The 25038-nt window shown below is 42.8% G+C and overlaps 1 protein-coding gene across 1 annotated transcript in view; it reads right to left on the reverse strand.

Moving 5' to 3' along the window:
* The window catches only part of nrxn2 (neurexin 2), a 630539-nt gene that overhangs the window by 99580 nt on the left and 505921 nt on the right, over positions 1-25038 (reverse strand). Inside the window, exon 17 of the mRNA XM_022752210.1 lies at positions 10088-10269. Coding sequence (XP_022607931.1) covers positions 10088-10269 — 182 coding nt within the window. The remainder of the gene's footprint in view (positions 1-10087; positions 10270-25038) is intronic.

Below are 25038 nucleotides of genomic sequence, written 5' to 3' on the forward strand. Positions count from 1 at the left end.
CTCTTTGCACATTTCTGGATTAGCCGGAGTCAGACACTGCCAAGAGCTTCGAAACCGCTCTTCAGGAACCTATGGCTGACGTCACAGAGGCTACGTCCATCTTTATACAGTCTATGAGGTAGACGAGTGGAAGAAAGGAGATGTCAGACAATGACAAGAAAGAACAGAAACACGGTAGTTTTGCCTTCCCAGGTGATTATTAAAGCCAGGAGTGAAACCATACAGGCAGGCCAGCTTCCCTGGATAACAGCTTATTGATCCTGATAGACCATCCACCACTTTGCTCTCCCAGGATACACGGCCAGTGTGAACTGCATGTACAGTGACCTACAGGCAGTAAAGATAGCGGAGGCCACCTTGTTAACACAATGATGATGTTTTTTTCTTTTTATGGACTTATCGTTAGTTACACTTGGTAAAGACCATTTCGCAGACGGCTATCTTCACTTTATTTGCCAATAAAAACTTTAAAACCTGTTTTTATTGAGCACAATTTGCTTAAGTGGAACAATGAGGGATGATGTGTAAATATGAGACATAATTAAATGTAAGCCACCAAAATATCAGGCTGGGAGGACAAGCGATCCTGACTGCACCTGATTCAAGTTTTTAGATAATGCTCTCAGGGACGGTGGTGGTTTGATCCTCAGTTCCTGTCCACGAGTCCAAGTGTCCTTCAGCAAGACACTAAACTCCAAATTGCCTCTGATGTAAAGGCTGCTTTGAACAAGACCATCTGCCGATTCAGCCCGGTGTAATGTAATGCTTCCTTTTTGTGGACTCACTCAAGCTAAAGTACAGCAAACCAAACTGGCGCCCTTTCAGTTACAGCGCAGTGCAGATCAGCTGATCTACATTTAGTAGATGTAATTTCATTCATCTCTTCCTGAGTGCATCTTTCTCAGGAGTAAATCAACACTGCATTGTATAGACGGCAGCTTCCCTTCTCGGTATGTTACAGTTCTTAATTACATTGCGCTCCTGACCACACATCAATCAGTGATATCAAATCAGGTGCTTCTCCTCAGCTGTCCTATAGGCAGGTAGAACAGCTGTTGTGACATTACTACTGGCTGGGGTGTGGCCAAAAGTAAGTGCGACCTGCTTAGCATGCTTAAGACATTGTGTACTTGAAATGCTTCAATCCAGTGCAGCCAAGCAGGACTTTCTGACAGCATATAATTCAGTGTAATAAATAAATTACCCTCTAATAGACCATTTACATTTAGATCTGACACATTAACAGAGCCACGCAGTGAAGTGAAGCTTGCTGTACACTCGAGCAGTGGCAAGTTGCTGCTGCTTTGCATGTAGAAATCAAGAAAAATGACCAAACAGGTACCAACAGAGGCACTGCTTTTAAGTGGTCATTCAAAGAGACCTTTGTATTCTGGTTTAGGCCTCCTGGGCAGCCACTAATCTCCTGTTTTGTTCCACCCTCTACAAGCATCACCAGTCAAACGAATGGATTTTAGTAATGAATGGTTAGTTATGAAAGAATTCTAGTGAAGGAAGTGGGATTTATAGGAAGGTCTGCCTCTTTAAATCCTTGTCCATCCAAAGTTACCCACCCATGATGAAACCTCTAGGGAAGCTTCTGCCACCCCTCCAACCCCCAGCTCATGCCCTGCTGCCCCTCCACCTCCACGGGGACAATTAATTAGTGATGCAACAGGGAAGGATTAATCGATATGCTGTCAGCTTCCCGCCGGCTGCGGAGAGAGACCCCGGCAAACCCGCCACGGCCCAATCTCATTACTGATGGTGGCCCACGCTCCCCTTTGCGAAGCATCTGCATTCATCAAAGGAATGCCAACCTTTCCCCTTCAATTGTTCTCCACGCTTCCTCCCTTCCTCCCTCCCCCGCATGGTTAGCTCACCCCCCTTTCAAGATGAAGGAGACTGAGCCAGTTGGAGTACTGACACCCGTTTAAGAAAGGAAAGGTGGTGGAGTTAGAGATAAAGAAATAACAAGATCACAATGTGCGGAAGGAGAAAGTATAGGGCTGCCCTTGTAAATTGTGACTGTGCATGTATTAAAGAGTGTACTAGAGCTAATCATACATGTCCTGTACGTGAATGTGAAGGTGTCCTTGCAAATGCGTCTGTGTGCAACTTAAGCTGGAACCTGAGAGCAGTGGGTGACTGCGTGTGCTGCTGACAGCTAGTGGGGAGTAAATGCATATAATGTGTGTGGCTATATGTGCTTGTAGATGCATGCACAACCATCCCTCTGCGTGTGTCTGTGTAACCGGGGGTGGGGAGTAGAAAGATAAAAGCCTCTGCCTCCCTCTGACAGTTTTATCTGCATCACCATCTGCCATTATCTGACGCCAGCATCTCGCAGCTCCCCACTGCACTCTGAAAGCTCTCCATCCACCCTGTTCTCCTCACCACTCATCTTATCCCAGGCTATTGTCGCACGTCAGATCATATTTTTCAACCCATAATTAAACAGTTGCTGGCTTAAACCCTTGACAGATAACCGGGGGCCGTCGGAAATATGGAAATGAAAAAAGGCAGGGTGGTGGTGTGTCTCAAAAAAGAAAAAAAAAAAAGAAAGTGGAGTGTTTCTGTCATTAGCAAGCAGTGAGAAGAAAGGAGATCATCATGAAGCTAATGAAGTCAGATGCTGCACTTCACAATTGACTGTGGGGATGCTGGCCACAAAAAGCCTGCGTGCAGAAACATGAACACCGGGTAGCGCTGTCTATCTCTATTCCTTTCTCAATCAACATTTGTCACATGCTGGGAGAGGGGTGAGGGTGGGGTCAAGAGGAGGAAATATAGCCACGTCCCTTTTCCTTACCGCCCCTTCCCTCGCTCTCTGCCCCCGCTCAAAGTACACAGTTGTGGTGAGGGATGGCTCCCTAACGGGTAATCAGAGGCAACTCTTATTTAATGCTATGAGCCGGGACCGGACAGCCGGTGATGGAGGTACTCGGGGAGGCCCGCTGTGCGCTGTGCACCGGCCCATAACTGCAGATGAGACACTTCCCACAGAGCAGTTAGCGCGACAACTTGCCAGCTGTAAATGTAATGACTGTCAAATGTGAGCGGTGCCTGTGAGAACAGCAATAAATACAAACAGACACCTCTGAAAAATATACTCAAAAAAGATTGGGCAAGTCCTAGGTTGACAGGTGCATCAAAACTCCTACAACTTTATTAAGTCATCTGTCAGGTCATTTATAAAGTTTATGAGCAGCTCATGGAAGAATGGCTCTGATACTTGCTCCTTTCTTCATTAATGACTCATCTCTCTGTGCCTAGCAAATAACCTCAATTTGCTGCTCTGTTTTTGTGCCTTTATTGCTTTGAGTGAAAACAGCAACATAAAAGACTCCACATTTCAACAGTCTTACGCAACGAATATTACCCCTGCTCACAGAGTGAAGTAGCTGCACGGTAATTTCTATTAATTCCTGATGAGTCGTAAAGCTGGAGACAGTTAAAGTTTTGCGAGGCCCCTCTAGACAAGCTATTTGCTCCATATCGTAGTCAACAAACACTTTTGGATGAGGGTTGCAAAATGTGAGATGGTCTTCCGAACTTAGTTTACCTCAGTGCCTCTGCTTACAAATGGGTGGGGGGTTGGGGGATTGGGTGGGGTGGTGGCTGCCTGCAATGCTGTCACCTGAACCGTAGCAGGAAAAGCAGAGCTTCCCAGCAGGCACTGGATGTGAATGTAACATCAGGGAGATGCTGGAAATGAAAATTGGATTGACCTTCAAAATCCAGCGTTGGCTAATTGACACACTGAGTCTCTGAATGGGTTTTGCTCGTGACCAGGATATCAGTATCTTATACTATATGTCAAGATGAAAGGCACTGGATCTGGATACAACATGAGTTAAAACACAAACATCGACAATATCGGCGTCAGCTGTCGTCAGTATTCTATGTCAAATTAACATTGGCATTGTCTTGACACTGAATTTTGGTCAACCAACATCACAACCTCCATTCAATCAAACTGGTAAATGGTAAATGGACTGCACTTACACAACGCTTTTCTAGTCTTATCAACTACTCAAGGCACTTTGCACTAAAAGCCACATTCACACATAATTCATATAGCGCTTTTTTTCTACACATACAATGCTTTTCTACCTCACGCATACATTCACACACCGATGTTACATCAGGGGCAATTTAAGGTTCAGCATCTTGCCCAAAACCACTTCCTTTCCACGACACGTGGAAAGGAAGAGCCAGGAATTGAACCGCCGACCTTCCAATTAGTGGATGACCTGCAGGCTGAGCCACAGCCGCCCGCTGGCCACCAACATCTGACAACGCTGGTGGCCAGCTGCGTGCCTGCGGGGATGAAGCTGGAAAAAAGACGAGCCGTTGTCGCCAGGATGAAATGAAAGGCAACACTTCTTGCATGCCCAGTTTTCAAATTGCCAGTGGACAAACTCAGACTGAGACTATCAAGTCAGCACAAAAGAATGTTGTTTGCACTGAGATATGTCTGCGGGCAGACACACCAGCCTCTGCCATGCAACTCCAGCTTTCACATTTATCCCACTTTCAAAGGAGGAATGTGAATCTTTACAATAACACTTGAAGGAATTGGTGAACTGACTGGCATAAAATAAAAAACAGATTCTAAACCTGTGACCATCTGGGGATGAAATGTTATCGTTGCTGCTAACATAACCCTGTAGGTGGACATATTTGGCTCCAATCAACCTGCTATACATGATCAGCAAGTTTGAATTCTTACCTAGACCAAATTTTTGGTGTAGCAAGTGATTTCAACTGGACTAACAGCACTTACTAAAGATCAAAAGTGCTTTTGGCTTCAATAATTTTTTTTAATATAAATTATAGCCTGATTCTTTTTATGACTTGCTTCCAAGGTCTTGCAAGGACATCTACCTGTTCCAGCAGCCACAGATGGGAGATTTATCTATCAGCCCGCTCCCATATCTGTCTGTACCCTTCATTCCCTGAATCTCACACCCCAGGCCCTGATGGTGGAAATGTCATGAAGATTGGCAAAAATGATGTCCTGCCCTCCCAAATGACCATTTTTACTTCTGTAGAGCTAACATCCTGTGAAAGACATCGTGGGGACTGGGGGGGGGGGGGGGGACAAACTGTCCAGTAAATCGAAGAAAACAGAAATGGTCACTGAAGTAATAAAAATTGTGTCTGTTCCCATTTAATCCATGTCAGGAGTGGTGTAACCAAAGGATGTTTTCAGTGTTGTGGAAAATAAAAGTATCTAACTAATGAAATTGTCACATTTGTCACAAGGTCCCATATTATATGAAGGTAGATGTCCATGTGTTGTTTGATTATAGATCAGGTCTAGCTTCTATATTAATACTGTGAAAGTATCAAAGCCTCAGTCCACAGAGAAATGCACACAGCCTGTATTCACAAACTGAGCCTTAAAACCAGCCGTCAGGACTTCTGCAACTTTGTGATGTCACAACAAAGCAGTCACTGCCCTCAGCCCCCGCCCAGCCCCGCCCACCTGGACCCAGCATCTTTGCAGAATTTGGTTCTGGAGTGTTTACTTGAAATCTGCTTGATTTTTATTCAATCAATGAGTAAACAGTCAGCCAATCAGAAGAGAACCTCAGAAAAATACCACAAATATATCTTCTTATGATCAACATTTCAAATGAAACACAGGAAAAGCTTAAAATATGTAACCTTTAAAAGTACATTTCTGTTTTGCTCCCGTTACTGACACAAATATGTATGGTGAATATTCTCAATACAAAGTCCACTTGATAAAGAGCTTTCAGATGAATCTCGTCAACATGTGACCTAAGTACAGGACCTCAAGGCATTCTGTGAACAGCAGACCAAAACCAGTCGCTGGCCCAAGAAAAACCAAAGAGTCATTTACATCCAACACCAGATCATCACGATCCAGGATTCTGTGAAATATCTGGAGATAGCTAAATAAGTCGACTCAGCCTTTGCTGCTCTTAACATCAATAAGTCAATAAGGTCTTTCTCAGCAACAGCAGCTTTCTGTGTGGAGTAAAAAGACAACAAACTACATTGGACTAGCAGCAATAATCCACGTTTGTCTGGATAGACCAGTAGAACAGTGATGCAAGAACCAGTGGCTGTCTTCCATAAGAACACTTGTTAATTCAAACCAGTGTGTACACTGGGGGTTACAACTTGAGCTACAAGGTACCAACATGTTCATTTGAGAACAGTGAGTAAAAGGTGACTAGACTCACAGAGTATTCTTGAAAATGTTTCACCATTCATCCAAGAGGCTTAATTAGTTCTACTGACTCTTGGGGAGAAGCGTGGTATTTAACTTTTCTCGGTGATTAAATACAGAGGAACTCCCCAGCAGTCAGTACAAGTGAAGAAGTCTGTTGGATGAACAGCACATTTTTTTTCAAGACCAGACAGCTAATCCAGCCTTTTTTTTTATTGGTTTACTACTTGATATCACCTGACCTGAATGACAGACAATCTTTATAGACGCACTGCTGCAGGAATATGCACAGTCATGTTTGGTCTGCTCAGCGATGATTCATTCCCATGGCATTTTCCAGATAATGAATTTCAAAGCTTTTTCATCTAGAACTCTTAAAATGTCAACTAGAAAGTTTGCAGCACTTTCAGACACACCCACAGTAAATAATTAGGGAAGTGCAAGAAACAAGGTCTTTTGAGGGTATGGTATGTCCTTTGTAAAGCAGCCACAGTCAGCAGATTCAGTTTAAGCACCTTATCCCATAACCTCGACTTCTACATCTCCTACCCTGGGGCCTGATGACGGAATGTCAGGACGATGTAGTGAGTGATGTCCTGCCCTCTGTCAGGTAATGGAGGAGGGTGGCCTGGTAAGGGAGGAAGGGTATATAAAGAGATGGGTGGTTCATTAGAGATAAGGAATAATGCTCTATCACATCCTGGTGGCATGTTATTATCAGCCGTGCCCACCGGTGCCAATATTTCCAGTTAGACAGAAACCGCATCCATCACTGATGTGTCACATCCTGTAAAGACAGGAAATGGTTTTGATCTGAGCCTGTGGGCCACTGACGCCAAGACACAGGCTTAAGAAGAACAATAACGTAAGAATGAACGTTAATAATAATTGTGGATGTCAATCAAACTTAAATTTGTGCATGTCCATTTTAAAATATGTTAGTTAGGATCAAAACCTTTGAAATCCTAATAGAGTCAATGGCACAGGCTTACCTGGACAAAAAGTGAAATGCTATTTTTGAACCAGCAGCTAAGGCTAATGAATGAAGCCCCAAGTACCGGCCTGAGGCCACCATCACTGTTTGAACGTAGAACTATTTTGCAGGCCTTCATCAGGTGGAGTGATACGTGGCCACTGCTCCTGGGATCTCAGGTCTAATTTGACTGTACTTCTCCCCTCAAAGAGAGACGGGCATAATTAACAGGACCCAAACACCCACCACGGGCTGAACAGAGTCATTTAGGGGAGCGACTCGGGAGGAACGGCAGCAAATGAAATGTAATTGCAATGGGAGCAGAGGAGCCGGGGCTGATGTGTCGGAGGCACTGATGTGTGTGTGAGAGGGAGAGGAAGAGAGAGCGAGCGGGCCAGACATGAGGGAGTGAGGGAGTAAATGAAAGACACAGAAGTTAGATAGAGAATATGCACTTGAGAGAAGAGCAAGCTAAAGAATGACTGATGAGGGATGGGTACAGATAAACAGGAACCGTTCCTTCAGGTTAGAATAAAAAAAAAAAAAAGGATGCACCGAACTTCACCTAAAGCACTACATAAACTTGAGTTAAAGTTTAAGTTCAAAAAAAGACATTATCTTGCCAACCGCAGTGGCGTCTAGCTGTACTGATAGTTCTGAGATATCTGCCTCTGAGATTTCTTGCAACACTCTAATACTGTGGAGGCAAATGAAATTTTGTTGTGGTGCTCACAACCCTAAAAATCACATTAAAAAAACAGGGACAGAGACATCTCATCCCAAAAAACAGTGCCTTGTTCCTCAGGATATTCCTCAGAACACACTGCAAACTGTTTCAATAGGGACTATTTCTTTTGGTTTAAAGTATTTCCAGTAAAAACCGTCGACAGTCAGGTCTGTGGATTGTCCTCAGATGTTGCAGTTGAATTTCAATGCTGAGAGTACCACAAGTAAATTCCATTGGCTTCCACTGCATTTCAGTAGCTGCATGGCAAGTTACCACTAGAGGAAAATGAGAAAATATGCTTGTTTTTGTAATTTGGTTGAACCAAATATTGACTCTATGATACTGATGATATTTATCTGGCCCACTGTCATACGTGACTCTCTCCAAACAACCTTTTCAATGTTGAAAATAACAAGAGGAATATTAAAGTTCAGAGTTGCTGCAGTTGAACTCTACTACCTCACCACTTCAGCCCCGGCATCATTTGTAGTGTCCACTGCATTTACAACAGTAATCTTTCATCATTACAGTCATTATCGTTATTTATTGCCGAAGCTAAGAGCATTCAAATTGGCCTTGACCTACTTGTTCTTTTCCACCAGAGGAACCCCCCCCCCACACACACACACTTCCCACCCACCCCCCATGCCCCGTTCACCTATCCCTCTCTCTTTCCCATCATCCCCTCCCTCTGTCCCTCTCAGTTTACGGAGCACTGGATGAGAAGTGACCCAGGGTCAACCATGTTCCTGTCGCTTCCAGGCACGGGCAGCCCAAACAAATTGGGGTCACCAGGATGTTGGAGTGGTGTGATCACACACACACACACACACACACACACACACACACACACACCAGTGCAGATAGCTGAGAGTAGATAAGTGTAGATAGGAGTGACACTGTCTTATCACCACATACCTAGAGAGTGTAGAGGAAACGCAGGACGCTGCAACATCTTCTCCACCGGCTGCTACAGGAAAATTACCGCAGTTATGAACCTGACTACACACAATGTTTTATTGTGTGACTCTAGCAACATGATGAGTGGCTCAGAGTCAGCAGGTGTGGTCCTGTTTGGTAATTAACAGGAACCCCCTCCTCCATTAAAATGAATATGAGCTTTCAGTGTAATGTTGGGTAGAGGAAGCACAGGGGTCAATGAGACAATTAGAGCCTGTGTAAATGCATTTTTAAATGCCTGCTGTCCCTTAATTGCTTTTTAAAGTTATCATTAGAGGTGGCTTTAGGTGACCTTTAAGCCTAACATATGTATGCAATAAAAGCAGAGATGAGGCTAATAACTAGTTTGACAGGGGAATAAAAGGAGATGCTGTTGGGTGATTAGCCACTCTCTGGGCTGCACACTTGGATTCCTCTCAGTGACCCTCTCAAGTACCACACAGCAAACAAAATCTAGATGCCATTTACAGACAATTCCTTAACACTCGAAGCAGCTTAGACTAAATTGTATTGTGAATGAAAGAGCCAAACCTGAATATGTAAGCCATTACATATGCACTGTCTCAGTATTCCTCAGGCTTCAGGCGAACCTTAAAGGATTATTCCACTTTAATACAACTTCGGTCTGATATTTGTTGTTTTGGCCATCATTCCCATAACACTGTGCTTACTAGGTTAATTCCTGAAATCAAGGAATGCACTGCCATTGCCAAGTAGAAGCTCCGTCTGAATATCCATGTCAACAAAAGTGCACTCGTGTACAGTTTCATCCTTAGAACCCAGGCACTACTGTAAAGCTGTGCCTCTGTCCTTTCACTTCACTCTTTCTGCTTCAGTGACCCCCAGTTCCTCTCCTCTTTCCTTCAGTGTCCCTCTAAAAATCTGTAGCTCCTGATTAATTCACAGTGCAGGTCATCCCTCCATCCTTTCCATCCTCCTTCCATTTATTATTTCATCCCTCTTCCTCTCTTTTTCTCTCTCCAGTGACAAGTCTAAATGGCCCCAAGTCCTCTCCCACTCTCTTGTCATCTCTCTACCCCCCTGCACCCACTTTTTTTTTTTTCCTTTTTCTTCACCTCCCCTGTCCAGGAACTTCCCAATTCCCGATTTTTCTCTCTGGGTTTTCCCTGGTGATTCATCTGACTGAATATAGCTTAGAGTATTTTCTCATTCCCCTCATCATTTCATCCCCCCCTTCAATATCCCCAAGGCGGTATCTTACTATGTGCAGCTCCAGGTAATCTCCCAGTCCCTTGGCGCTCTCTACCCTGACCAGAATGGCCTCCTTCAGCTGCGTGCTGAAGCCCACTGCCAGCCGGTCTGCCCGTGTGCTCGGCCGGTCATTGGGTGGCCAGGTATATGTGATGAGGGCTCCGCCTCTCCCGAAGATGTAAGTTGTCCCAGCTGCAAAACACAGGGAGAAAACAGGGGTGATCATTCAACTATGACATAATAATAACACTTTGAAAGCTGAACAGAAAGAGTTTGGTGTGCTTTCAAACACAAATGCACAATACTTTCAGTCCCTTCAAGTGACAGGCTGACATTATGTTCAGTACAGTTGATTTTTTTCTCTTTATGTTTGTCATAACACTGCATACAAGTAGCGTTTATGTATTCTCTTCTGTCATGTATTTTGTTGTGCTGTTTGTGAAGATCATCTGCAGGCTGTCAAATAAAACTTGACTTTTTTAATTGAATACTACTTAAGAGTGAATGATGAATATAATTTTGTCCTAAAAATATAAACAAGTTTCACAGCACAGAAACAAAAGAGAGAAAAGTCACAAAGCAGCTAACAATATGAATTCCACTCATCAGAGAGGTTGAAATCTTTGGCCTGAATGTCCTATTTGAAAACTAGTATGTGTTATTGGCATGTGTATATCATGATCATGAAGTCATGTTTAGCATTAGCACTAGTGCTAGCACCAGTGCTGGCCACCACTCCCCTCTGAATTATTCATCTGCCAAGCCACTGCAGTCTGAGTTGCCCTCAGTCGCCTGCAGTTGCACTGCATTCAAAGTAGAGCAAAGTGACAAACTTTGTGTTGGCTACACTGTCAGTATAACCACCACCACTCAACGTCAACAAAAGAAATTCCTCAGATCTCCCTGTCAAAGGAACTTTGCCTCAACAGTATTTTGATATCCAGCCTAAAAAAAGAAAAAAAAAAAGAAAAAAAAGAAAATCTCCCCACCTCGTACACTGAGCGATTTCATGTTTGAACTGTAACAGAAGAGTTGGGGCTTGGCTGGGCTCCAATAGGCCCGTAGGTGAATGAGGAATGACGGGCGTTGGCTGTGATTAGTCTAGAGTAATGAAACCTCAGTGAACTGCCCTCAGCCCTGTGGGCTGTCTTCACTGGAACCTAAATACACACACATAAAACACACGCTGCAGGCCTACATACTAATGCGTGTATATGTAACGTTATGAAGCTGCACACTAAAGCACATACAGCACAAGTACAGCAGCAATTCAGACACACTGTTAAGCATACACACAATCACACACTCATACAAATATATTATTTCTATGATTTTGAAGATACTTTTGGAGAAACAAGTGACAAAAGTGTCGGTTGAATTAAATTGAAATAATATTATTATGGGGTTCCATTTGTGCCAAACATATGTCCACACGTCTACATCGATTGAACATGTGATAAAACGTTAGAGTCGATGTCCATTCAAAAAAGAACGGAACTATTGCATTCCCTGTCGTTTGACTGTGTTGTTGAGCATGTGGACCAGATATGTTATCGGCATTGGGAGTCCCTTTCCCAGTGTCAACTTGCTCCAGCTTCCCTGGGGCGTTCGGCAGGGGCAACACCCAAGCAGAGATGCACCGCTTCAGTATTGTCCCATCTCCCTCCAAAACCCGAACACTGCAATTACTACTACATTATTTTTCAGACGAGTAAATTAATAAATATGGTAACAGTAAAGATTAGTCAAAGTGATCTGAAATTTATTGAAATAATGACACATATGGACGACATGTACAACACAGTCAGACGGCAGGGAGTGCAAACAAGACGACAGAGGTAGAGTTTGAAGTTGAACTGATGCAGACAAATGTTTTGTCACGTGTTCAGTCAACATAGATGCGGACATATTTTTGGCACGAATGGGACCCTGTAATTATTAAGAACATGAACTGCATGCGTCTTGTCAGTTATGTGTCTCGTGATTTCGACCTTGCCCGAATTGCCAGGCTCTTCTGCTACACTGACAGCCCACTCCGGAGCAGGGCTTTATCATATCTGGATTTGACTGACGTGTTTCCCTTCTGTCTTGCTATCTTCATTTTGCTTCCTAAGTAAATCTTGCTAACCTCAATTTTGATAACCTTGCCATCAGAGCACAAGAGCTCTTTGTTTCCAGATGAATAAGATTAATTCAAGCTTTGATTTACTCCACAGTTTAGCCCCTGGTCACAGTTCTGCGTAGGTCTGTGGTATGTCATAAAACAGGTAAAAAAGTAAAAACACAATCTCCCAGAATGTGATGTCCTTTTGAAACTAGCAGAGAGTTATCAATTAACAATGATGAAGAGCATAGAATTAATTGCAACTCTTCACATACGAGATGATACAACAGATGAAAGTAAATGAAGTAAACAATTAATTATCAATGTTGTTGTCAATTTCCTTTTACAGTAAATAAAATAATTGCTTTAACTTCAGTATTAGATTCACATACACAGTGAAGAAAGATTGGAGTAGGGCACAGCATTGGTTTTCATACTGTACCCATGCTCACCTATGAAAGCAAATACAAACACAAACACACACACACACACACACACACACACACACACACACACACACACACACACACACTCTTGTTTTTCTATGCCCAACAAATCTCTGTCTGGGTGTGCTCCGATCAAAGAGGATGGAAAGCAGAGGCTGTGATGACTGCAGGGCCAACAGGCCATCAACCAACATCCACAGCAACGGGCTGCACACACTCTTAGTCATACACGGGGAAAAGGCAGGCTGATAAAGAATGGAGAAATGCGGTCTTCCTGCAAACACACACACACACACACGCATGCACACACACGCACACACAAACACTCACTCAGCTACCTGACACTTTCATTATCTAACAATCCGCTGGTAGCCATTTGAAATCGGCTGACACACACAACTCTCCTCCCTCTCTCTCGCTTCCTCTCTCTCTCTCTCTCGCTCTCTCTCCTTCTTTCTGGCTCTCACCATCCCTCCCTCCCTCCCAGCGGAGCTAAGCCCTCTGCTCAGCTCTTGTTGTTTTCTCAAGGCTGTATTATTTTAGCGCTGACTAATTATCGCAGCATGGCAAGGAAGGCTATAAAGAGGTTGTGTGCCGGAGGAGGGGGAAAAAAGGAGAGGATGAAGAACAGACAACAGGCTACGGAGGAGGCAGGGAGTACAGAGGATGGCAGACTGTGAATTGTGGATGGAAGAGAGGAGAAAAGTTGCCGTTTTTCTTTCTTTCTTTTTTTTTTATTTTTCCTTTCCTGTGATTATTAACAGTGCAGCTTTGCAGAAGCTGGGCGAGAGACAGCTGTGGGGGAAGAGCAGAAAAGATTTCTAAAATGGCCGACAAAAAGAGGGGAGGGGAGCCATGTTGTGATGGATGAGAGTGGAGCCATGTTTGGGGAAAAAGAGAGAATGGCTGATGGCAGTTGAGGTTGAGCGCATGTTAATGTATGTGACTGCACTCGTATCAGGGGAGACCGAGTTTGAGAAACAAGGTGGAAAAGTTGAGAGACACACACACACACACACACACACACACACACACACACACACACACACACACACACACACACACACACACACACACACACACACAGTTGGAACTTAAAGGTGCATTCCAGGCAACAGTCTACTCAGAGGGATTACTACTCAGCCTGTCAAGTTGCACTATGGAGAGTGTATCTTTTGTGGGAGCATTATTTGAGTTTGACCGATACAATCAAGCAAAAGCTACTTTAAACCAAGCAGCAACTTCCAGGGCTGAAAAATGAATCACCCAAAACCAGTTCCTCTAATGGCCACTGGAGTCTGGCTCCAACAGTGAGTCAATCCCCACAGACTCCCATGTTAAAATGTCCAACTTTACAGCAGAAATAAACATGTTTACAGCCTGGTACAAAAACTGGTGGTGGTCTCTACATCTATGACAACTGCATAGGGGGTGGTCTTTTTTTTTAAGTTATAATTTTTGGTTTTTCTATGCCTTTATTAGAGTAGCAGTGAGAGAGAGACAGGAAAGTTTGAGGTGAGAGAGAGAGAGAGGGGATGACATGCGGCAACGGGCCGGGGGTCGGATTCGGACCCAGGCCACTGCGGTAAAGACTGAGGCCTAATGGCATGCCCCCCCCCCCCAAAGAAACCTGTGGGTGACAACACAAAGGCTACGTCCATATACAGTCTATGGGTTAAACAATTTGGCCATTCTTTTCAAAATGTCTCTCTTAGACGTCCCTCAGCTTTATGGGAATGCAATAATAATAAAATACAATAGATGAAAAATGTGATGGGAAAAAAATGAGATATATGTGTGTGATTCCATCTCTTCAGCAAATAACAAAAAGAGGATGTTCTCTGGCTGTTGAAGGTCATTTTCATTCAGTTAATCAAACACCAGTTTTCACGCATGGTGACACATTACAAGTGTGACTCTGAATGCTCTTCTATCTTTGCTGTTGTTGGAACTTCATTTAAATTGCCTGTAATGCTACGAATGTCAACAGGGATTCCACTCTGAGACACAAAATATCACAGTTTGGTGGAAGACCATCACCACACATTAACAAACGGACGAAAAAACACTTTTTTCAATCAGTTGGTTCAGTTATTCTGTCTTTTAATAATTAGATCAGATCACATCAGTCACTGTGGTCCTGATATGACATTCGCCCCAAAGGTCTTTTACTGCTTTTATCCGGCTGATGCAGAGAGCGTAAGAAATAGTTTGACAGGGCACATCCATGTGTCACTGTTTCTCCCACCAAACACCAGCTGCTATAGTTGAGGCAAAATCCAATAAAATACTGCAACACAACAAACACTAAAAGGAGATGAGATGGAGCAAAAACGAGAGACAAGGTGTTTATCAAACCAAAGAACAAATGTCTAGAGGGCTTTCTTCCCTGGCTGTAATCAAGAGAATGATCTCCTTTAAATCAGAAAACATCTATACAGTTTGCTCCGGGTGCAGAGGATCTTTGAACAAACCAACAGGAAGGAAGTCAAAAGAGTCACTGTTTGTAAGTTCTCTTGTAGGTGACCTCACCACACCTTTGAAACAAAAATAAAAAGCAGTGTTATTTGGAGGCCCTTGCGCCCCTCGAGATGAATCTTGTGTTCAAGGGGATCCTTAAATATCTGCTTCAACCACCTGTTAAGCAGATATTCATATCTGACTGAAATAAAATCAGCAAAACATTGATGTGTTTATCAGCACTAAGCTACTGTATGTAATATCATATAGCAGTTAAATACAGTATTTTTGTAGTATACAGGTTAACATAAAAAGCAAATACAAAAATATAAAGACTGGCCTTTAATTAGTTCGTGCAAGACTCAACACTCATCACTAGTAAAGCGACATTGTCTGCTTGTTGCTCAAATGCTTAAAATGACATACGATGATGTTACCTCTCTCTCAGAGGCAAACGCACAGCAGCGTGACGATGTTGTAGCACCACAATACCTGATAAGGAGGATTACAGTTTAGCATATAAACTGACTGTGACACTGTGCTGAGTTTGTGTAAAGAGGTCAAAACTCCAGCAACACTTGCAGTAAACAGAAGAACTTTTATTATTAGACTGATGCGTTTCAGCTTGTGGCCTTCATCAGGGTCATCCCAAAACATACTATAAGCAACACTTAAATAGGGTAAGGATTGTAATTAACAACCAATCATATGCAAACACATACAGTGCATATCTGCTAATGGGGCTTCTACAAAGATGTAGATATATATAAGCCCGACCCTTCTTTGTAGAAGGCCCATGTGTTTTGTGATGACCCTAATGAAGGCCACAAGCCAAAATGTGTCGGCCTAATAATAAAGTTCTTCTGTATACTGCACTTTTTGCTGGAGTTTTGACCTCTTTAGACTTCTTCCTTTCTCTATGCACCTTGGATGTAGGTGATGTTGTGCCAGAAACTTTTTTTTATGAACAGGTCAAATGTAGATAGAACTCACTTTCTGCTTGGGATTATAAGGTATACAATCACCTGTGATGGGTTAGCTGGCAAACAGTGAAAAATCCACTTTGGAGATAGAAATTTTCTGTTTTGGAGTCCAAAAATGAATGCAACTTAAAAAAAGACTTTACATAACTTTAATAGGTTTTCACAGAATAAAAGATGTGAATAACTCAATTTTGACAAAAATGTCAGATAGACACTTCTAATTCCAAGGGGACAACCTGACTAAACTGTAGGCCTATGTGTTTATGTGTATACTGTTTATTTATATGGTCATTTGTCTAATGTGTGTTGATGCATACAGTTATCTCTATGTTTACATGGGCATCTGTTGTGGATGTGTGGGTGCACATAAATGTATGCATGTCCGTGAAAATGCAAGGAAGAACAAGGCGGACAGAGAGATCTGCGTGTGAGTTCTCTCAAACAGCAACTGTTACCTTTATTGGAAACTGTGAGTTAAAGGTAAATTAGTGCTGCCTTGGGAGTTACTGGCAAACAAAAACCTGGCCAGGTATGGATTCCTCTGACCTTCAGTCCACCACGCTCTAATCAAGCAATCTGTCGGCCCGCTTTTGCTAGAATAACAACAATGATGGAAATGCTTTGGAGCGCTCATGTGTTTCACACCCACTCACATCCCCAAAAAAAAAAAAAGAAAAAAAAAAAAGAAGAGAATAAAGAAAAAAGGCTATATATTTATTGCTTATGTCCAATTAGCTCAGGGACCATCGATCTGGCCAATCAATCCTACCTGTGGCGCCAGAGGTGGAGAGAGTGCAAGGAGATGAATCAAAACGTTGCATGATGCCCCTTGATTTTTATTTCCATTCACATGTGCTGGCTGGTAATTTGGTTTGAAGAAGACCAGACAAAAAAAAAATACCATTTTGGATCGGTGGAGAAATAATCAGAAAAGACTCGTGAGTCAAAGCAATAATGAAATTGATTTTTGATTTTCCACACCACCTCCTCACTCTTCTTCTCTACATTGTCGTGAGAGAGGAGTGTATTTAGGGCTGAGTTTATCAGCTGGGATGCTTTCTCTGCGAGGGGGCCATTGATTTGGGATAGTGGATTCTAGGCCACCACCATCTACTATGGGAATAAACAGGTCATATTGGCGCCACGATTTTTCATTTAGGCCTGCGGTCAATGTCGCAGTGTCGAACGTCATGGGAGTTGACAGTGTGAAAACTATAAGACTGGCTGGCGATAAAATGAAAATCCCACGAGGGAAAAAAAGAAAGAAACTGATGGTGGTGATGAAGTCAGCTCTTGAGAGGCAATAAGCCTCCAGGCGCACCAGCATCGCACACCCACGTAAATTTATACATACTTCTTATTTTAAACTCTCAGACAGGCTCTCAAACCATAACTCAATAACACACAGATGGTTCCTCCAACCTTCATGTATTATTGCATCAGTGCTGACGCTTTGAAGCAGCTAAGTGGTGAGACAGAGCTATTGATTCCTTTTAAACAAGGACTCTCAAACCTTTTTTGCTATTTTTTTGACACATTATATTTGAAACATATATTTCAGAGACACTTACGACGTGCATAGACTAGGAGGAAAAAAGACGAGAGAGAGAGAGAGAGAGAGAGAGAAAGGGGCTGAGATGAGACATTTGCCAAAAGTTTCCAGACACCTGTTGATCTTTGAAGTTGCAGAGTTACATACATACATCCTGACAAGAACTTGGCAATGAGCGCGCACGCACACACACACACACACACACACACACATATATACACACACACACACGCACATTTCTGACATTCTATCTCTTCGCCTCACTTGTGCCCACACACACACACACAAACACACACACACACAAACACACTCCCTTTTTCGTCATCTAACAACCTTGTCAACATCCCCGCCCTTGCTCTGATAGCTTTTTCTCTGTGGTGGTGTATAAGAAAATGTAGAAATTTCATCTGAAAGATTGGCTGCATCCAGAATGGAAATAGCAAGTCATCCCCCCTCTGATGTGGTTGGATAACATTCCTCTTCTATCTATGCTTTCAGCGAGATTGCTTCGAAGAATGAGAGGGACCTTCCTGTTACATGAGGTGAGACGACACTTGATTACGACAGTCTCAAAGTTTCAACACTTTCCAGAGTCCAAGTTAGGGATGACAAATGATTTGTGGAAGATGATATCTAAGAGATTAAGTCAGATCTGGACCACACTGTTCCTGACTCTGAAGCATATACTGTCTGTAGTACAAGTAGGGAAAGATAAGACAGTAAAACGGAAATGTAAACGCAATTTAAAGGCACAGTTTCATTAACTGCCAACTTACTCCATCACACCTGACACTCTAATGCTTCTGATCCGGTTCTAATCCGATCCATTTTATACCTCAAGGAAATTCAAACTCTTTCCGTCTGTTTGATTTTGTTTGATCTTAACAGGCTGATAAGAGCTTCCGTCGTAATTGGGTCTGGAGAGTTCTTCAGTGCTAGCTGGCAGACGGGGACACTGCATCCCAGTAGCCTGAACTATATTGAAAAGGAGTAATTGGACTGACCTTATACTTGGAAAAATAATTGGCCTGATTAAACATATTTCATATGCCGCACATACCCTTGACTACATCACCACATCTGGAGGTGAAACATGTTCTCCTGAACTACAGTTGTAAAAGTACGAAGATCTCCTCAAGTAACAGTATCACCAATTAGAATCTAGAGTCTAAATTTAAATTTGGGAAATGTCAAAGTGAGCATGCATACTGTTTGATCTTCAAAACGTAATGTATCAGACCAAGAGGTCACTCGGTGTCATTCAGGTCTAGCATTTAAACAGCTCCTGCTCACATTTTGTTTTGGGGGCTCTTGATGGTCAAAGGAATTCCACACATGGGCAAGAACAATCTAGTTGGGAAGCATCAGTGGAAAGTCGTCAATGTCATTGACCGGGAGTCAGTCGTGTGTTGGAGAACAGTCAAATGGGTATAAGACCAAATGTCGTCATGTGACCACAGTTTCAAGACGTTTGTGCGAGCTCCATTCGCTGATGAAGATTGTGAAATGTATTTAAAAGGTTTGGAAAAGCTAGTAAGGGTTGAGATGCTGCTGCTCCTAAGGTCAACAACAAACTTCCATGATGAAATGTAATTGGTGCTCAAGGTAGACAGTAACCTTAGACTAGTGTCAGGTTGTAAGAGAGCAGGATGACAGTGTAATTAAGCCTCTTTCACACTCTAACTACTAACTGAAAAAAAATGTTACCTATAGTTAGCTAGTAGCTCAGATGTGCTTGGCTATAGTCACACATCCAGGCAAGCTAGTAAGCTAGTAAGATAGGCATTCAGGGCTCCAGATCAACCGCTATAGCAGCAACAAAGACATGATCCCTCACTGTCTTCCCACTGGTGATGACAGCTGATTATATTTGTTGGAATCTATGACCACTTCATATCAAACCCAGGTCACCTACAATGCCACCTACAGTATGTGCCTTTATTTTCATTATGACCACATTATGTGTCTTCTTTCCAGTTTGCAATTCTTCTAACTCCAGCTCCAAAAAAATGTGGCTCTTTGACTCCCTTCATTGAGGTTTAACTCCACCAGATAATATATTCTTGTCTCTGTAGTCGCACTCTTCTATGATAAGTTTGTAGTAATAAAGCCGCAATCAGAAAAACCAATAAGGTTCAGGGTAACACAACCCCTTGGAGTTTGTAAGTTTACAGTCAAGGCTAAATTAACCTCAACACTGTCGCTGCTTCAAAAGATTAACGTCTTGGTGTGAACTCTTGCACAGTCAACAGCACATTATTAGGGAAGCTAAAAGGAGGCAGTGATAGACGCCTTTGTTTCCAAAATGACAGTCATAACAGGGCAATAACAGCTTAACCCTCTCTTTCTGAATTAAATTACAGGCTACAGACAAAATGGAACTGATTTCAATGACAGATTGTTACCTGCTGCTTAAAAGTACGTCTTAAGCTAACTGTTTGTGGAATTGAATGACTTGGCTCACTTCATTTAAAACGATAAAAAGACTTTATCAAAGATAAGAAGAACATTGGAGTATTTGTCTTAAACTGTTGTGTCAGTTGTGAGCTATGTCAGCAGAGCACATCTCCACGAATCACCTCTCAAACTGTTTAGAAATCCTTTCTGTCAACTTGAGATGTTTGATGATTATTCCCCTCCCTAATTCTGCCTGTGGGGACTTGATACACAGCAGTACCTTTTACAGATTCAAATGTTTCTCCCCTCTTACTTTCGACTCCAATGATGCGCTTGCAAAGGTTTGTTTGAAACATTTCAAAATGCTTGTTATGTCCCTGGAGGAGATGTTACTATCAGGGACTGAGATTTTGTTAAAAATACCATTCCTCAGCTACTGCTGTGACACTACCCTTGTCTTTTTACAAGTAGCTTTAAATGAAGGGCTCCAGTGGGAGTAGTCGGAAAGGTAGTGGGGGGTTAGGGAGTTGGAGAACATGGAAAGGGAGAGATGGACGAGTCATGCTTTCATGCTGTTTTACACTCTGATAAGAAGAAGAAAGGTTGCTAGGTAGGACAGCACATCTGCCCTGCATATACATCATCTAGAAAGCTTATTGATCAGCCCAAAATACCCTCCTCTGTCTGATAGCTTGCTCGATAGTCTGGTGAGGCTGACATAGTGACGCCCAACAGAGCTGCTTAGATGGAAAGCAGCAATTTTTATTTTCATCAAAGGCGCATGCACGCGCTTAGTTACTGAAGCAAAGACTTTCAATTATGTTAAGCAATCTTTGCAAACAAGTAATCAATCAATAAGTAAGTCAGTTACTTGTGGGGAAAGTGATTATTCCATCCATTTTGTTAAACTAGCAAACCTTTTATAGCAAATGTATAAGCCCCAGGAGCTAAATGTCAGGATAACATTTACTTTCCATCACATCTAAAGAGCTGTGAAGAGGATTAAAAAGCAATCACGTAGTTGGGGAAGTAACTTTTGCTTACGAGACAACAACACTGAGTCATCAATGTAAATTATTGTATATTGTGTAACTCTGATGCTTGAATCTGACTCTGTACACAACCGTACTGGAACGATGAGTAAATAAAGGTAAATTTTGGCTTTATTTATGCTGCTCACTTAAAATATCTGATCTAGAATACTACAGCAGGCGAAATACAGACTCGAGCAGTTCAGGAAAAAGATTCTTGGCTTCCTTTAAAAAGTCGAACAGGGGGCATGAGGCTCTAGTTGAGTTTCATCCAAAATCTAAACATGAAGTATTGATTTTGAGACTTTGGGGGCAGCAGTATGTCTCGCAGCATCTACTCGACCAGAAACATATTGCAAGAAGAGATAAACTCACCAGAGCGGAACAAAGGCTACACTTTAAATTTACTCTTGTTAAAATTGATGGGTGTGTGTGTGTGTGTGTGTGTGTGAGGTGGGGAGTGGGTAACCAGCTTCTACTAAACATTCATTTCAGACATGTACTGTAAATGAGACTGTCAGTAGGATGTCATCCATGTAATATAAAGAAAGAGAGGGGGGGGGGGGGGCACTGTGTCTGGTTCTGTCCTTTCCTAAGAGTTCCACAGCTGGGTGACCACATGGCTGATAACGAAAGTTCACGTCCTGTGGTTATTTGTGTTATCAGATCAACATGTCAGCCTCCCCAGGTTGAAGATGGTACAGCCAGGTCGGGCGTATGTTACTTTTGACAACTTTATTATAGGGTGAGAAGTTCATCTGGAAAGTCCTGCTATATTTGAGGCAGTTTCTTCATGAGGATGGCTGATTGTAAACACACTACACACACAAATGTCTGCAATAACTGCTTTCCTGACTTTATACTTTATGGATGACAAAGCACATGAAGTTTTGCAGCGACTGTGTTTATCAGCGTTAATGCGCGTTATTCACGCATGAATGATTTTTTTTTTTCCATGCAGTGGAGGGATCTGACACCTTAATACCTCTTACACAAGCAAAAGCTGCATGCTGACACACACACCCAATACCCTAACACCCCCCCCCGAAACACACACATGAACATGAAAACTCACTGAGAGCAGCAATACACTGCGGCATCTTTTCACATTAACTCTTCTAATAACATGCCAATCAAACTGCAGCGGCAGACAGAGACGTGTGAATATTTCAGCTCCAGACTCTGCCCTGGGACTCTGCTGTTTAATTATTAATCATATTTGGAGGGTAGGCATTGCCACGCTGACCCCCCTCCCACCCCCCACCCCCAACCCAACCTCTAACCCACCGCCACCACCCCCACAAATGCTAAGCCTGCAAAATATGGTGCAAGCAGATGAAACACTGTGTAAGCAAGCACTTTGGCTGGAGTTAATGTTTAAAAATAGCGATGAACAGAAGGTGGTGTGTATGAGAGGAAGAAAAGAAAAAAAGGGGGCTACTGCTTTGTGGAAAAAGAAAGGAGAGGCCTGAAGAGACATGCACACTTTGCACATGGGCTCTGTCAAACACATGTGCGGTATGAAGAAATAATAACAGCCCTCCTCAGTATAATATCCTTATTTCCCATATAGCGTCATTAAGCTGTAATGTCCTGAAAAGGTCAGACTGTTTTGTTGCTGTTAGATCTATGGGGATACAGGTGTGCGCTTGAGTGTGTGCACTTCTTGATATTATTTAATAACCACGGGCACCATTAGTGTTAACATCAACCCAATTACCCTGGAGTGGCCCTCACAGTACATAAACAAACACAGGCTAAAGCTGGTGTTAGCCATTCCGTCACTGAAGTGGTGACCTTATGAAATGGTGGCTGAAATTGTAAAAATTACTCAAGCAGGGAAGTTTTTGTTTGAACTGTGCCCACATGCAATTTAATGGAGAGAAATGAAATGGATACAAAAGGGGAACATGAAATAGATTTTTTTTTTCTTTCACAGTAACCCATCAGATTCCCAGAAACCCAGACACCCATCATTTATACCAGGAAAAGCTGTCAGAGAAAACATGCGTCTTATGGCTTAATCCATTTAACAGTACTGTGGATACTGTGGATACAGCAGCTATGAACAAATAACCACCCTCATTCAAACCATCAGACACACTGGACCACCATGGAGACACACTGCAGCCAAAGCAGTTTCAGCGAGGCAGCCGTCATACACAGGTGAGGTGATGAAAGAGGTCCATCAAATCATTGCTGCTTGTTATTCTGTCACTGGTCAGGTTGGCTTTTCACAGCAAAGGTCTAAAGGACCTCCAGGATATTACCCGATAGGCTGTCTGCCACTGAACAGTGTACATAATGTACAATACTGTAAAACGTGGAAAAGTAGCAAATACTCACACTGGATTACTGTTTGATAATTTTGCTAGAAGATTTTCTTAAATGATTTACAACTAATCATTTCCACACTAAACAACCTCTGTACAACACTTAAATAAATGGAAGAGTTGCCAATGTGCTGTTAAACTACCACAGCTTCCCTGCTCTGCTTGCGTTGCTCAATGGATAAAATTAGTCTCCACTGACTTCACCTCTCTATCTTGTTTCACGGATGTAATGGCCTCCCGTAAATACCACTTGTCAGAAACAGAGTGAGCAAGCCAACACCTTCCATAATCAGTTTGTCCAAGCCAAAATCAACTTCCACTTTAGCAACATGAAATAGACCCCTACAGAAAAACCTGACCGGAGGTTAGAGCAACGTTCTAAAAGGTTCTTTAATGAAATGAGCTGAGTGTGCTACAGGGCTCAGATAACTTGTTATCATGGCGCTATAGGTGTAGGAGTGGTTAGAGGAACAGAGAACGTGACCAGCTAAAGGACTAATGACCTTCATCTTCTCTGAGGAGGAAAGGCGGTTATGATGGATGTTGGTGGAAGGATGGATATATGCTGGAGAGTGGGGGAGGTGATTGAAGGGGAGAGGAGGCGGCTGAGAAAGAAAGCATGAGACGCAAAGGGGATCAATGGGAAGCCTCTTCCTAGGAGCAAGAGTGCAGATCCACTCTGTTTCATTCCCCAGGACTGTATTCCTCAGACTCCAGGGTATCCCACATCAAAGGCGGAGGCAGATGAAGTGGGGAGATGAAAGAACGACATAGTCTGTAGTGAATGTGTGAGGTGCATGCATTAAATATTGTGTGCATGTGTGTTGAATGTGTTTTTGCCACGTGTGCGTGACGAGCTGACACAGGTCAGGTCTACACGGGATTTGGAGATCTTGTGAAGCTATGACACATGAAAGCTGCTGGCTGGGATTCAATGTTACACATCTGTAGATCCATTTCTGCCCACACAGAAGGTCCATTACCCGTTCATTCAGGTATCATGAGCTTGAATCCAAAAAAAAATAGAACAAATACAAGAGTGGGTCTTTGAAGACTGAAGGTGGTCCATCCCCTCTGATCTCGTGAGACTTAAAATTTTCCAGACACTGCTTTAGTGGTTTTTGAGCTCAATGGCAAAATGCTAAATGCTAAGAATGGTTTAGAGCTAGCATATGCATCGAATTTCAAAAAAAAAAAAAAAATCCATAAGCCAGCTCTCTGAGGACCCTTGGTAGTCATCTGAAATGTCATTGGTGCCTCTGTTCTGTGATGTCGAGTCAGTGTTGAAGTGCCCGAATAAAGCAGACAGTCGATTGCATTCTTTTCGTCTTTCCTCCCTCGTTTCACTGGGCCCGGGGGACTCCTGGACAGAGGCGACTGTCTGAGTACGCCTGTCACAGAGCTGATATTTCACATGTGGGGGAGCTGGCAAGATGGACGAGTGAGGCGAGGAATGGGAGATACTAAATAAATGACTGTCTGTACTTCGCTGAGAGCCCCTCAATGGAAAACAAATCAAGCCGAACCAATAATGTGATGAGACAAAACCTAAACACGGGAGAGAAAGGGGAACAGCAAAGGAGATTTGCTGTGCTTGTGTCTGGAACCACAACATTTAGCCAGAGGCGCGTCACTTACTCCTTCTCTCTTTCTCT

Source organism: Seriola dumerili, unplaced genomic scaffold (assembly GCF_002260705.1).
Source record: "Seriola dumerili isolate Sdu_G_001 unplaced genomic scaffold, Sdu_1.0 BDQW01000167.1, whole genome shotgun sequence".
NCBI classification, from domain to species: Eukaryota; Metazoa; Chordata; class Actinopteri; order Carangiformes; family Carangidae; genus Seriola; species Seriola dumerili.